Source organism: Wyeomyia smithii, chromosome 1 (assembly GCF_029784165.1).
Source record: "Wyeomyia smithii strain HCP4-BCI-WySm-NY-G18 chromosome 1, ASM2978416v1, whole genome shotgun sequence".
In the NCBI taxonomy this organism is placed as follows: Eukaryota; Metazoa; Arthropoda; class Insecta; order Diptera; family Culicidae; genus Wyeomyia; species Wyeomyia smithii.
Genome location: NC_073694.1, coordinates 4,018,382 through 4,034,042, shown reverse-complemented (window position 1 = coordinate 4,034,042; position 15,661 = coordinate 4,018,382). Strand labels below are relative to the sequence as shown.

General features: G+C 43.7%; 1 protein-coding gene and 1 non-coding gene across 2 annotated transcripts; both read left to right on the top strand.

The window, feature by feature from the left end:
• Positions 1 to 231: 231 nt before the first annotated feature.
• Positions 232 to 1,141, top strand: LOC129733958 (mitotic spindle assembly checkpoint protein MAD2A). The gene is made up of 2 exons (XM_055695598.1): positions 232 to 436; positions 496 to 1,141. Exons 1-2 carry the CDS (start codon positions 370 to 372, stop codon positions 1,050 to 1,052), a joined length of 624 nt encoding a protein of 207 aa, XP_055551573.1. The 5' UTR covers positions 232 to 369; the 3' UTR covers positions 1,053 to 1,141.
• Positions 1,142 to 15,471: 14,330 nt separating this feature from the next.
• LOC129719225 (U12 minor spliceosomal RNA) lies at positions 15,472 to 15,661 on the top strand. The gene has a single exon (XR_008727155.1). It is a non-coding gene; the product is annotated as a U12 minor spliceosomal RNA (small nuclear RNA).

The window sequence follows — 15,661 nt, the reverse complement described above, 5'->3', positions numbered from 1 at the left end:
GTTTGTGCCTCTGCTCCGTACAGAAATGCTAGGAAAAAAATTAGGTATTTTAGTTCCTTAGATAAATACTAGATGTCGCTTCTTGTGACTAAATATTTGGTGCTTGAACAGGCTTTTTGTGCGTAGCTTGACGCTGTTGGTTTGTGTCTCGGCTTATCGCCCTGGAAAAATTTTAGTGCTTGAATAGGCTTTTTGTGCGTAGCTTGACGCTGGTGGCTAGACGTAGGAACGCTGTGAAAAGAAACACTCTCTGTTATGTGCGAATAAAAGTTCGTTGAAAACAGTGTGAATTAAAATTATAAATTTCGATTGATTTAAGTAAAGAATTCGTGTAATTTAGTTCAAATAAAGCTTTGGAGTGCATTTATAATGGCAACCTCTACCCAAAATGCAATCACACTCAAAGGTTCGGCTGCAATCGTTGCGGAATATCTGAGTAAGACACATTCACTTTTTTCAATGAAAAGAGTTTCGACAGATTTTCTTAACTTGCAGATTACGGCATAAACTCGATCCTCTTCCAGCGGGGTATTTACCCCCCAGAACAGTTCACCAGTGTGCAGCAGTACGGGCTAACGATCCTTATGTCGACGGACGACAAGATTATCGCTTTCCTACAAAATGTCCTCGGGCAGGCCCAGGAATGGCTGGCCCGCAACGAGATCGAAAAAATCACGATGGTCATTACGAACGTGTACACAAAGGAAGTGCTAGAACAGTGGGACTTTAAGGTGCAGGCTGAACCACCATCGGCGGACGGAACGAAGGTCGACCCCGTTAACCCAACCGCTTCAAAGGAACTGAAAAAAATACAAGCGGAAATTCGGGACGTGTTGCGTCAGATTGCGGCCACTATCAGCTATTTACCCCTGCTCGAGTGTATCTGTACGTTCGACGTTCTGATTCATACGGTGAAAAACTGTGATATACCGGAAAAGTGGAATGAAACCGACGAGGTGCATATTCCGAACGCCCAAACCGTTCAGCTGAAATCGTTTTCCACCGGGTTGCAGAAAGTCGATACGATCGTGAACTACAAGCTGACAGACTGAAGGGACGTGGTTTTTCAATTCCTTGTTCAGCTGGAGTGTGTGAATTTCGAATTTTGTATTTGTGTTTGGTCAGTTTTTAATTTGTAGCGTGTGCGCAGTATGGAAACAAAAATATAGAAAGTAAACAATTTTAAAACGTGTTTTTATCAAAATAATAGGAGGGTTGTGTGCAAAGCCACGACCGCAAGGTTGACGTAGAATACTTTTACAAGAAAGATAACCCGGCTGCTTGCGTGTCAGTCATTTTTTCTAGTAAATAAACGTTGACTAATCAGATCAATCGAATTTTGCGCTTCAACAAGGATTGACCATTTTCAATAATATAGTAAGTTGCTTGTCATGTTTGGGGCTTGACAATTTTTAAATTTTAAGATGAAATTTCTTCTAATGTGCTCATGACTGAAGGAAAAGATAATTCAGTACGTTATGAGACACGGAGATGAAGTAAAATTTATAACTTTTACAAATTAAAAAATGTGAATAACCTCGTTGGAAAATATTAACTCTTCAATCAAGTTTTTATTTCATCCTGAAAAGGAAAATTTGTTGTTCATTTTAGTATCGGGTAAGATGCCGATCACATCTTTGCGTTATCACTGACAGGGCGAATAAAGTATTCCTTGTGATAAACAATGAAACGCTGATATAACACTCAAAACTAGACGGCTCACGTGTTGTCAAAATGAGTCAACTTTTCATTGAATGCATTTACTAGTGCCCACTATCGCACAGAGACTGCATTTCACTAAAGTGCCTCATTGCATCAGCCGCTATCGATGCTGAGATCCGCTGCAACTAGTTCGCTATCCATAGCCATGCCACAGTTGTGGCCGCTATACGCTGCCATTGGTATCCACTGTCCCTGCATCAGCTGGTCCAGCTGCTATCGTTGCTGGAATCCTCTGCAACTAGTGCGCTATCCATTGCTACACCACAGCTGTGGCCGCTTTCCGCCATCGCTGGTATCCACTGCACTGTTAGTGCTGCTGCTAAGGGAGGACGACTGCTATTGTCGCTGTCTAGAACTATTACGAGCGGCTTCGGCTGAAACAGGCTCTTATATAGGCCAAATAGCATGTTTTAAATTGCAAGGTATATGATTCTGTCGACCGTGCTTGGGGAGTAATCATATAACGACCAATCAGAGGTCGAATTTTTCGTTTTGACAAGGCTTTACTATTTTCAATAGTACAATAGTGTGAATAATAAAATTACAATTATCTTCTTTCGGGAAGAATCTTAGAAGATTTTCCAATCTATTGCTGCAAGAAAGAAGGAAATCCATCGAATACTAACCGATTTATTAGCATTTAAAATTGGATATGTTTTTCATTTTTTTCGGTTTTAGATTTTCATTTCACATCCCTGTGTAGCCGAACTTCCTGAGAGAAGTATTCTACTTCAAAAATCACCTTCAAATTCCTATGACTCATAAACTATATGCCCAATTGGCACAAATTATGTTGTATAATAACCTGTTCTCTAACCGTATTAAATAGACTTATCGTTTAGAAATCCAAGTATACCTAGTTGTTGAATTGTTACAGACTTTTAGAGAGAAGGTGATGCCATACTGACATATATGATCGGCTAAACAAAAATCTCGAAAGAAAATTTATAAAGATATGGAATATGCTTACTTACCTTTACGGCGACAGACCTATTATCGATCCAATGCCGAGTCCCGAATACGTCGCCATGTCACTCGGTCTTGGGCTGCTATCTTCCAATCTCCCCTAACACCTATTTCGCGGGCATCCTCGTAGACAGCAAACATCCAACGGGTGCGAGGCCTACCTCGAAGTCGACGGCCTCTATCGGGGTTTCTGCTAAATATAGTCTTCGCTGGTCGTTCTTCCGGCATTCTAGCATGCCCAACCCACTGCAACCTGCCGTGTTTTATCCGCTTTGTACACCTGGTGCACTTCATGGTTCATGCGTCTGCGCCAAACACCATTTTCTAGTTGGCCACCAAGGATTGAACGCAAAACCCTACGCTCATAAACACCAAGAGCTCGCCAATCGGCCTCTTTCAACGTCCATGCTTCATGGCCGTAAAGGGCCACGGGAAGAATTAGTGTACTCGCAGCTTCCCTCCTGAGAGGTCCGAAGGCCTCTTCCACTGCTCTACGGTTGATACCAATGATGTCGATATCGTCCGCAAAACCGAGAAGCATGTGAGACTTCGTGATGATGGTGCCGCTTCTTTGCACGCCGGCTTTCCGTATGGCACCCTCCAATGCGATGTTGAACAATAAGTTTGACAGCCCGTCTCCCTGCTTTAAACCATCTAACGTCACGAACGAGTCCGATATCTCACCGGCTATCCGGACGCATGGTGTAGAGCCTTCAAGGGTGGCTCGTATCAGCCTAACTAGTTTTGTTGGGAAACCATGGTCGACCATAATTTGCCATAACTCAATTCTCTTCACTGTATCGTACGCTGCTTTCAAATCAACGAACAGATGGTGCGTCTGCAGATTAAATTCTCGAAACTTATCGAGGATCTAACGCTGGGTAATCGCCAACAAAGGTCTCCGACAACGGCCTCAGTCTATGGAACCGAATACGGGAGAGAATATTGTAAACGGGGTTGAGAAGGGTTATGCCCCGATAATTACTACAGTCCAGGCGGTGGCCTTTTTTGTAGATTGGACATATGAGACTCTCCGAGGGTAATTCTTCATCGGACCACACGCTCAGCATGATCCGGTGTGAAGCACGATACAGCTGTTCGCACCCGACTTTAAAAAGTTCGGCTGGAATACCGTCCTTACCAGCGGGGACGGGACACGAGGCATATGGACGCTAGGCATATGGATGTTAGGCATAGTATGCTAGGCATACAGACGCGAGGCATAATGGATGCGAGGCATAATGGATACGAGGCATACTGCCAAAAGGCATAACGGACGCGAGGCCGAATGGACGCGAGGCCGAATGGACGCGAGGCCGAATGGACGCGAGGCCGAATGGACGCGAGGCCGAATGGACGCGAGGCCGAATGGACGCGAGGCCGAATGGACGCGAGGCCGAATGGACGCGAGGCCGAATGGACCCAAGGCCGAATGGACACGAGGCCGAATGCGATGTTGTACGATCGCATGAGATCCAATAATGTAGTTCAGGTGTTATTATATTCCTACAGAGTTTAAGTTGGGTATAATACCTCTCTTGAAATCATGCGGCGAAGACGCATAATCGAGGGCAAGGAAACGAGGCGGCACTAAGCCGCCGTGGTTTCCGCAGTCCGAGCCGGCCGCCGACCCGCCGTCGGAAGCGGCGGCCTCTCGCACCCAAACGACTGATTTACTGGTTTGCTAGGTCTACTCAAACAGAGTTTTCTTCCCTTAGTTAAGTCCGAACGAGCGGTAGCGAGTAAGGACAGCATTCGCTCGAACAGCGAGTCGGCCGAAGGCCGCGAGTGTATTGCTTTCTAAATGACACTTTGAAGCGAAATACATGTTATCGAATGCTGTGTAGATGATGACGATAATAACATATTCCACATCACTTCCCCTTGGCCTTGTGTCCTTTCGGCCTTGTATCCATTCGGCCTTGTATCCATTCGGCCTCGCGTCCATTCGGCCTCGCGTCCATTCGGCCTCGCGTCCATTCGGCCTCGCGTCCATTCGGCCTCGCGTCCATTCGGCCTCGCGTCCATTCGGCCTCGCGTCCATTCGGCCTCGCGTCCATATGCCTCGTGTCCGTATGCCTGCCGTCCATTATGCCTAGCGTACTATGCCTCGCGTCCGTATGCCTCGCGTCTATATGCCTAACGGGGTGTCATCCTTACCAGCTGCCTTGCACTTCTTCAGCTCTTTCACTGCTTTCTTAACCTCGTTCATGGATGGTGGGTCCACAGCTTTGCTATCATTCTCAATCACCATCCTGCTCCTTTCGGCTACGCTGTTTTCTTTACCAGCACACTGGCCACTTCCGTTCTATCGGTAATCAGGTTCCCCTCCCTATCATTGCACATGACACACATGACTGACGCGTTCCGATTCCCGATTTCATTTATATTCTTGTAGAAGCCCCTCGCATCGTGCCTAGAGAAGCAACCTTCCGCCTCCGCAAGAATCCGCTCCCAATGCTGTCGTTTCTTCCGGCGATGGTCTTTTTTCAGCAGCTCTAGCATCCCGGTATCTTTCTACGCTCTGATGAGTCACAGCCGTGGCTAACATGTGAACTCTGGCGCGATTCTTGTCATCCGTCGCTCGCTGGCACTCAGCGTCAAACCACTCATTGGACGTGGCTGCCGCAGATGTACCCAACACTTTAAACTTTAGTGTACCTCTGCTTCAGAGTTTACTTGGGATAAGGGCAATTTGAGTAACTTTCGTTTGTCGTGCGCGTGACTGAAAGACAAGCAAACTATATATATATTCCGATAGTTTAATGCTCCATTTACAACCTCAATCGTTGCTTTTTATCTTTATCCTCTTTACATATAATTTTCATGCAGTAATTGACTGGTAAGTCCTGGAGATGTGCGGCCTTCAACAAAAACGTGTGTTTTGTATGCCCAAATGCTTCTTTAGAACAACATTTTCTTGTACAAAATACAAGCTAACAAAAATTAGGTGCAAAAAAATAACTTTTAAGTAACTTTTACAGAAAATACTCTGTAACCACATACTTAGACATACGTAACACTGGCGATTTTTTTTTTGGTACTGTTTGCCCCACATCACCCGGTACCAACACTAGTTTGAACTGCTCGACGAAAATGAACGGAATGAATTCTCTTCATCGCGGCTCTACTCGAGCCCATAACAAAATCCCTTAAGAAACTGTTAAAAAGTTGTCTACAAAATCAATGCTGCATTTTTCGAGTGGAAAAGAGACAAATGCAGGGCTGCGCAGGTACACAACCTCCATAAACTACTCAAACAGAGGTTTTTTTTACAGAGGTTGGTACTTTCGAGTAGTTCATTTTGTACCAACTTTTTTGGAAGATTTCTTCCTGAGTGTTACGTATGTCTTATGTATGTGCTGTAACTCTGTACCCAATGAAGATAGGAATTTTATTTGTTCAGCAAAGTTTCATAATTTTGCACGTTCTAAAACTTTGCCTAATAAACCATTTCTCTATCTCTTAACACAAAAAAGTTAGTATTTTGGATATATGAAAACTTACTGTAACATATGCTCGTCGTACTCTAATATGGGTGCATTAGGACAAATGGAACCTTAAGGAGTTTATAGTATTTCAGCTTAACTTCAAGGAAAAGTATTAACATCATGATTCCACTTGCCCCTTTTTAACCTATACGTTTTTGAAATTATCGAAAAAATAAGCTAAAATATGATATAACTTTGTGAGGAAAAGTCCTGGAGATATATCGTCCGTTGAATTCAATACTGGCACAACTCAAAATTCAAAGTTTCGAGAAAAACGCGTTTGAAAATTTGCGTCACAAATTTCTTTTTTCATTTTCGTGCAAAATTCCATTTTTAAGATTTTCCATAATTATTGAATTTGTTTGGGTCTATCATGTGCATGAAATAAGCAAGTTATAAGAATTGCAACCTCATTTTTCTATCTTTTTAGGGATATTTTAGATTTGTGCAATAAAGGCACATCTACTTATATTTCTGGAAATATTGTGAATTTTGAAACGGGTCTTTGTGAGATGAAACTTCATAGTATCTTGCATCGTTTTCCATCAATAACTCAAAACTGCAAAATTTTGAGTTGTGCCAGTTTTGAATTCAACTGACGATATGGCCTTTGACAAAAATGTGTGTTTTGTGTGCCCTAACAATTCGTCCGAAAAATACTTTCGTGTAAAATGCAACTAACAAAAGTTAAGTACAAAAAACTAACTTTTAGGTAAGTTCTATGTTATATACTTTATAACTTTGTACCAAAAAAAGAAAGGGGTTTTCATTTGTTCAACAAAGTTTCTTATTTTTGAATCTTCTACAGCTTTGCTAAATAAACTATTCTGCTATCTCTTAACACAAAAATTTATTTTTTTCATTTTTAGTATAGTAAACTTTTTATACTTTTTGACAATTCGCGATTATGCGGGTCATTCATACAAACAATTGTTCCGAAGACTTTATTAAGCTAGGATGAAAATGAAAGGCGCTATGGAATTAAGTTCCACTTTTTGCCTTATTGGACCACTGTGCGTTGGCTGTTCGTTCGTTCGATTGCGAAAGTTACCCGCGTTGCAACCAAAGTTCTCACAAAATCACATGCTATTCACACACCCTCACATACACACCCACACGATACTCAGACACACACGTTTGATATACGACACACTATACGTACACTATCGGCAGCACCCAAACGGCTTCCAAGTCTTCCAATGGTCCCCAGTGCCGTTCACGTCCAACTTCGGGCTGTATTCCAACAACGATATCTGAATGAGATTACCACTGGTGGGGTCCAACTCAGATCGAAGGAAAGCCGAACTGTTCGCCTTGACGGTCGACCAAGGAATAATCTTATCTCTTTTTTGCTTGAATTATCATTGCCTTAAGGGCATGGTAAGTTTAAGGATTAAAATAAAATTGTATAACCTTAGTATTGGACTCAAAGCTGAATTTGCATAGATCGAATTGCCGTGAATTGACCTCTGGCAAGCATCCCTGAATCTAGACAGTATCGCCTGTTTGCGCCTGTTAAGGATCATCTGAAGGATTTTGTTTTGGATAACCTGTAATTTATCATGGTGACACTTGCCACAACTTTCCCAGATTGGTAAACCGTATTCTAATACTGGCAGGATTATCATTTTATAGACAGCAAGCTTGTTCTTAAGTAATAGTTTTAATTTTTTGTTTTTCAGTGAATATAAAGATTTGATTAGGATGTTGCATTTGATTGATGTTTTTTCCACGTGTGTTATGAATATAAGCTTGCTGTCCAAAACAAAACCGAGGTATCCCACCTCTCTCAATCATTCGATAGGTGAATTGTTAGTTTTTAAACTGACGTCGTCAGGCGGAACAAGTCGACGTGAGTTTGAGTGGGGAAATAAGATGGCCTGTGTTTTATCCGCATTGATGCAAATCTTCCAGTAGACGAATAGAACATCCAGGCCTGCTTGAAGTTTTCTTCACGGAACGGATCACTCCTCCTTTGTACATGATAGCAGTGTCGCCAGCGAACATGGACAGAACACCACCACCCGGAAGGGGAGGAACGTCTGACGTAAAGATGTTAAAGAGGATAGGACCCAAGAGGCTATCCTGGGGGACCCCAGCATCAACATTAAATGTATCAGACTGGGAGTTGTTCAAGCAGACTCTAAATGATCTACCCGACAGATATTTTTTGATGATTTGCACAAGGAAGATCGGGAAGTTGCACCGAAGCAGCTTATAAACAAGGCCATCGTGCCAGACGTTGTCAAAAGTTTTATCAACGTCCAACAACGCCATGGCAGTTGTTCTGGAAACAGACTTGTTCCGCCTGATAATGTTCGTTACCCGGGTGAGTTGGTGCACAGTAAAGTGCCCCTTCCTGAACCCAAATTTCTCTCTAAGGAAGATGTTGTTCTGATCAGGAAACTCTAGTATACGTCTCAGAATCAGTTTTTCGAATAGTTTCGAAATAGATAACTTTGGCGAGCTTCCAACGGGACGGGAAGTAGCCAAGTTCCAAGAACTTATTGAAGATCTTTGCGAGGTGATGAAGAAGTCAATGCTCAAATTCCTCAACTCGAGATTGACCACCTCATCGACACCCGCGGCCTTCATATTTTTACATGATTTTATGGCTGCCATTACCTCATCTGTAGAAATTTCAGATTCCTCTGGGACAACTATAGGTGTCACAGTTATTCTGGACATTGTAGCTGCCCCATCGGGCTCAAAGGGGCTCACCAGGGAACGACCAAGATTGTGAGAATTTACGAAATGCTGGCCAAGTGCATTAGCTTTTTCAGATGGTGTTATTAGCTGAACTTGGCCAGCGTGTTGATCAAAATGGCCACCACTGGATAGTGGTCGGAGCTCCTGGTCCTGGTAGACGATCGGATTCGAAATGTTCACCATGTTGGTGATGAAGAAATCGATGGTCGAGTGCCAGAGCGGCTCAACCGGATGGGGGAGTCTGGGCTCAGGATGATGTACGAAGATGCTTGTAGGTCATTGTGAACGACTTTGCCATTTGGATTGCTTCAAGTGTTGCCCCAGGGTTGATGTATGGCATTGAGGTCGCCAGCCAGCGGCTATGATAATAATAGGGCCGACGGGGGTATAAACCTCAACCCCAATCGCTTCGATGACTTTTAAGTTGAAACTGGGCAGCAGCTTGCAGCAGATGTTCTTCCTCAACGCGTAGGCTACACCTCCACCCGTAGTGTAGGTCGAGCGAGTAAACTTTATTCCAGTGGCAGAAGTTGAAAGCCCTGGGAGTCCCGGGGGAGGCGAGGAATGGTTCGATGCTACGACATCGGCAAACGAAGTTGTAAGACGATTATTCGGTGGGAGAGGAGTAAGCACTGGGATTGCGCGTCACGATGCGAGAGCGGGAAAATTATGTTCGTTATTCACTGGGACCTTTCCCCGGCCGGGTTGGTTGTTGGTTGAGGCTATTTTGCGGATCTTAATGAATTCCGCCCGCTTCGGGCAGGTACGACTGGTGGCCTTATGATCAGCTCCACAATTTGCGCAGACAGGATCGGCAGCTTCCATCAATTGGCAGGCGTCGGATGCGTGCGTTTGTCCGCATTTGATGCAGCGGTAGGCCATATGGCAGTTTTTAGTCCCATGTCCAAACAACAGGCAATTGGAACATTGGGTCACATCTCGATGCACTGGTTTGTAGCGCTCCCAGGCTACAATGATACGAAAAAGGGAACGAATGGACTGCAAATCCGCCAAACATGTTGAATTTTTCTCCAGGTTTACAAGGTACAATTGGTCACGGTACTTCCGAGTCTTGTTGTGGCGTGACATTTTATGGATCTGAATTGGCTTGAGTCCATTTGCCTTCAGTTCCTCTAACAGAGTGTCAATTTCCATATTTAGAAGACCACGGAGAACAACCTTGAACGGGTTTTCTGCTTCAATGTCATGGGAGAAATATTCCACCTTACGCTGCTGCAGTATTACTTGTACCGCCTTGTAGTGATTAAATGCCGGAACCATCAGTTTGCAACCGTCAGTGCACATACGGATTTCAGTCCTTCCTCGATGTAAAAGACAATTGCTTCACGTAGGCCTTCCGGAAATCCTTTCACATAGAAGGGTGGAATTTTCTCTTTTTCCACTATTTCGGGGTCCATGGAGTTTTCCAAGACAGCAAATCTGTTTTTGGCCAAAAGCTTTTTAGCCGCAGAATCGGGGGCATTTCCAATTCGAGGCCGTTTACTCGTACTAGAACCGGTTTTCGATTTACCCATGACAGGGTTCACCGTAGCGTCGGTTTCCAACGCGAAAAATAAACTTATGAACGAACGTAGAGAGCGAACGGAGCGAAAATAAAACAACTGTACTGCTCAACACGCTAGCAGAGAATGATCTTCTCTCAACATGGAATGTCCCTTTATAGCGTCACTCAGTGTGGGGAACTTGGGTGATGGGGGGAAGAACCAATCACGTGGAATCATCTCTGCTTTCTTTTTTCGTAGCTTACGTTGGGTGATGAATGCGATGCCAATTGGCTGGCATTGCTAGCCAATGACTAAATGCGTGAAATCATTTCGTCTATGTTTTTGAAGTCTGCGTTAGGGAAATATACCAATCGTATGAAAAATGTATGTGGATATTCGACCATCAAACTTTTCCGCAATTTTCACGAAGTAATAAGAAAATGATAACTAAAATTATCATGTTGTACAAATCTAGTATATTTTAGCTTTCCAACGGTATATTAACTATAGAAATCGGAACAGTTGTTTGAGCGCTATTAGCATCTAAAATCTTGCATTCCGCCAATCAAAAACGTTACATGTTCAATCCAGTTTTCACAGAATGTACCTTAGTATAGTGAAGAAAGACGTAGTCCCACGTCAAAACGGAAAAATCGACTATCTGGAACTTTGATTTTTGAGCTGAGAAACATTCTCATTCCACTTGTCCTATTCTCAATTTCACCTCACGGAGGTAATTTTTGTCTCCTCACTTGTGGTGGAATCGGGAAAGCATCTCGAAAAGGGAACATCCATAAATGATGTAGCTTTTTTTTAGGTTTTTTTGACCCCCTCCTCCCCCATCGTAGCATTTCGTCACAAAGTCAGGACCCCCTCTAGATGATTACGTAGCTTTATAACAACCCCCCTCCCCACATAATTTTACCATACATACCCATTTTACCCACATACCTCGAGTCATTAATGAACAAGAAAAGACAAGGAAGGAATAAAAATGACCCTAAGCAGACAAAACAGTGATAAAACAGAGCAGTTAAAAAAAATCCAAATTTTTTTCTCAGTTTCATGTTTGCTACGTAGCTTGGCTTGAACCCCCACCCTCCCCCTCGTCACATTTCTTAACAAAACTCCAAACCCTCCCCTCCCCCCTCAAATGCTACGTCATTTATGAATGTTCCCAAAGTGAAATGAGCGTGAGAGTGAAACATATTCCACCGGGAAGTGACTCCCGTAATAAGCACCATTATGTCGGTACCGCATTCTCTTTGGAACTTTGTGTGTGAACGCATTCGGGTCCTGGAGTTGAAGTGAAAGCATAGGATACAATTCCAACGGGACTAGTTTGAGTCAGGTCAGATCAAGTGGAACCAGGACAAACGTTGAGCGAAATGTTCCCGAAGGTATCACCAGCAAGTGGAGGCGGGAATTCGAACTGCTTCGGAAGCTGACCGGGGTCAAGCTTGTGGAGTGTGAGTCGATCGGAGCCTGCGTTAATCTTCTGATGACTACTCGGCTCAAGTTAGTTTAGGATTCGAAGTAAATAAAGTAGTAAAGATACTGTTGGATGGATGGGACTACCGAAGACGTAGGATCTCATGGTTTATAGGCCTTGAATGGGTCCGGATTCATGCTAACGGTGGATACTGTTAAAGCGAATATTCTCCAGAATGTTGAGTGACCGAATGAGTTCGCAGGATGCGATGCCGAAAGGACGTTACATGGCCAGGATAAGAAGAAGGCTGTGGACGTAATGACGAGCATGTCGTTACATGTTTCATGACCTTGAAGATCTGAAGAGCCATCGCAACGTAACCGAAATTGTTGATGGTTATCATCTAAGTTTTTTGAATTATTCAACCCACCAATATAAATCACTGTGAATGTGAATCGTTTGAGGTTGACATAACCTCATGAACCTGAACTTCAGCAGTCTTTCGCTTTATAGCCTACATTTCTATCTCCGGCCTCAAGCCTTTTTCCATCTGGGACTACCGTTAGGCATTGCGTCAGGGAAGGCCGAATGTGCTTAGTGCACCCTATTGATTAATGAACATCTTAGCTAACTACCTAAAGGCGGACAGGTAACTTTCACTGGAGTTTCGACGGTTGATCCATCGATTAATGCCTTGCAACTTGGCCATTACCGTTTGCTGTTCTAACACTCCGCCTAAACGTTAACGGTTAACCCAATTAGTTTGGCTAGTTTTTCAAGCTAAACGCGCTGCAATGACTTTGTCATGCGATTTGCTTCTCAATCCGATCCTTTGTAAAATAAAATTTCGTCGCTATGTGCTTCCTTATTAGCTTAACTCTTTCCATTAATTTTGGTTGTCTTCGTGTATGACAACTTTCTGTTCATCATTTAGCTCCTGCCGTAGCAATTTCAACCACAGAGCTTCTTTTGTTGGCTCAGCGAGTGCGATAAATTCCGCTTATGCTGTTGATAGCATGCTTTGTTTCGCTCTTTTGCTTTTTAAATGCTTATTAGGCGATGTTTTGTCAAGAAGGCAGAATTCGAACATGTCATATATGAAGCACTATCAAACTACCATCAACGTCCGGAAAGTGGTTGGCTGCAACACCCGGAGCAATTACTTCGTCGTAATCTGATCCATACTGTTGACATAAGTCTTGGGCAACCAAACGAGCTCGAGTTGTCTTTCTTGAGCTTGTACACCCACTTGCATCCTACAGCTTTTCGGTCTGGAGCGAGTTCAGTCAACGTCCACTATTGCCTGCTTCCAGTTCTTTGCGTATGGCGAAACCATCGCCTCCCTGTAGTTTTCCGATCCATCCGCTGGGGTTGATCCGTGGATAGCGTCCAACGCCAAGCGTTGTTTGAGATGATGATCGTTGTCTTCGTCACGGAAACCATCGACTTCTCACGACTCATCGGATTTAGCCTGGGGATAAGAATTAACGGGAAGACCTTTGCCCTGAACGTTAAGATCTTTATACTTACCTGGAAATACGTGCTTTCTTCCACTGCGCTTCAACACCTGTGACATCGTTGGAGTCAGTATATGTGTCGTTTATGTCTTCATCTTCTGAGATTCCTTCTGCAGTTTTATATGCTGCTTCATCATAATCTTGAATGGCAAAAACGTTTGTAACTGTCGCAGAAACACTACTGAAGTTCATTGTTTTTTAGATGGAAGACCCTCTTCTCCGATACATTCGTCGATGAGACACACCTCTATATTCTTAAGATCATACAAACAATAGCCCTTTGTCTCCTCCTCAAATCCAGCCAGTATGCATGGTCTCGAATTTGTATCCTATTTCTGTCGTTTTTGTTTTGGCACTTGCACCATGGTTTTCGTTCCATACGATTTTCGTCCGCTCCATACCTCTTCAGAAGTCAAGTCATGTCCGCGAGTGGAAGATCGGTTCACAAGATAGCCCGCTGCTGCTGGTTGATATCGCTCGGGAAGTCCATCTAGCAGAACACTTACAAACCGTTCCGAAATCGGGAATCCACGTACAACATTTTTATTGCGTTTTTCGATGGTGTCAACAAATGAACTTTTTCTTAGAATAAATGCCTGCTGTAATTATTACACAAATATCGCGTAATCTAGCGAAATTTTGAAAATTTTATACTCTTTTACTTCGATCCCTTACTTTCACGAGAAAATGAAAGTACATTCACGATTCGATTGCACTCTCAAACGAAGGAGCATTATTTGATATGCAAATTGTCTCTTTGCGGATTGATTTCTATGAAACAGCAACAAAAAACTGATTTTCATATGCAATTGCAATAAAAAAAAATCCGATTAATTTGATCGATTCCATCAGTGCACCTTATGCATTATGCCGCGCGCTAATCCAACCGCTCACAATCTCAGGCAGACAGAAGCAAACGTATGCGAAAGAATAAACGCCGATATGCATACGCGCATTGGCACGACTCGAAGCTGTTGTTCAAGTGGAAAAAATCTTTATCATCCAGATGCAGATTGCAGATGCGTTCCACTGGTTTCATAACACCGAAGTGCCGAGTAGGTGGTACATGTACCTACTTCACCAACTGCTGGACCGAAATATCTTCACTTCACCCGTCAATCCACTTCACTCCATCAATTTATCGCTTGGTGTGATTGTTTATGCGAAATGATTTTCTGAAAAATTACAAGCATCTCCACTTAACCATCGCGTCGATCGCCCTTCGGGGACTAAGCAACTTGTTGAAATGGAAGGATCGATCGAAAGCAGATCGCACTCTGGGTATCATTATTATTATTGGCCAGAGGAATTGTAAAAAGATCGGACGGTCGATGATTTCTCGACATATCAAAGTCCTCCTGCGCTGCTCACGCAGTCTCAAGCGTGCAGTAAACAGTAAACGGTAATGCAGCAATTAATTTCGGTTTTGCTTGCGGCGTGCTTTAAGAGGGGGTGAATGATGTGGTTTGCTGCGTTTGAAACGGAAAGTAAACCCACAACACGCACTGGAAAAAAACGTGCGCCGCGGCAGAGGGTGTAACTCAAAGTAGGCGATCGACCGTGCGTCAACGTAACGCGTCATGTTATCGCCGACGTTTTTAGTTGCCAAGGTAGCACTCGTCAGGCGTAAAATAGGACAAAACGTCTTTCTTTCTCACTTTCGTCTTGCTTGACGGACGGCCAACACTGCAATCAATGGTGCGGTGCGGGGTCACCCACACCCACTGTAATCATTATCATCACCATCATCAGTGGCATTTACATTCGATTTCAAACGAAAACGAACTAATTTGCGGATAGATAAGCCGCTTATCCGTGTAGCTGCCGGGGATTAGCTGTGCCTCATTTGCTGGCCGGCGGTGCGTTTTGTGTGCAGCAGCTCAGCGTTGTTTTCGCGCTATTATGCTTATACAGAGATTGCTTTCGAAAGTCTTCTGTAAAAAAAGATTGAGGTTAATTTAGGACACGTTCTGCCATATTATGGCTACGAAAAAGATACAGCACACACACGACCAGACAAACAGCCATCCGCCTCCATTGAGTGGTGAATATTTTTCCCGGTTAGCATCCATCGCTAGTGCTGCCAGTCGTCGGTCGTTGCAGTCACTTCGCTCCGCCTACTGCGCTTCGTGCCTTAAACTAATGAGTAAGGAAAATTACGAGCCCAGCTGACGCTTGGTTCAGCTTCGCGATATTAACCGGCCGGGTTCTGCCCGACCGGCTTAGTAAGCATCAATTTTTCCTCGAGGCACAGGTCGTCCCCTTGCAGCTGTCCTGCCTACTTTTGCAGGATACTCGGGCGTGCTAGCGATCTGCCTC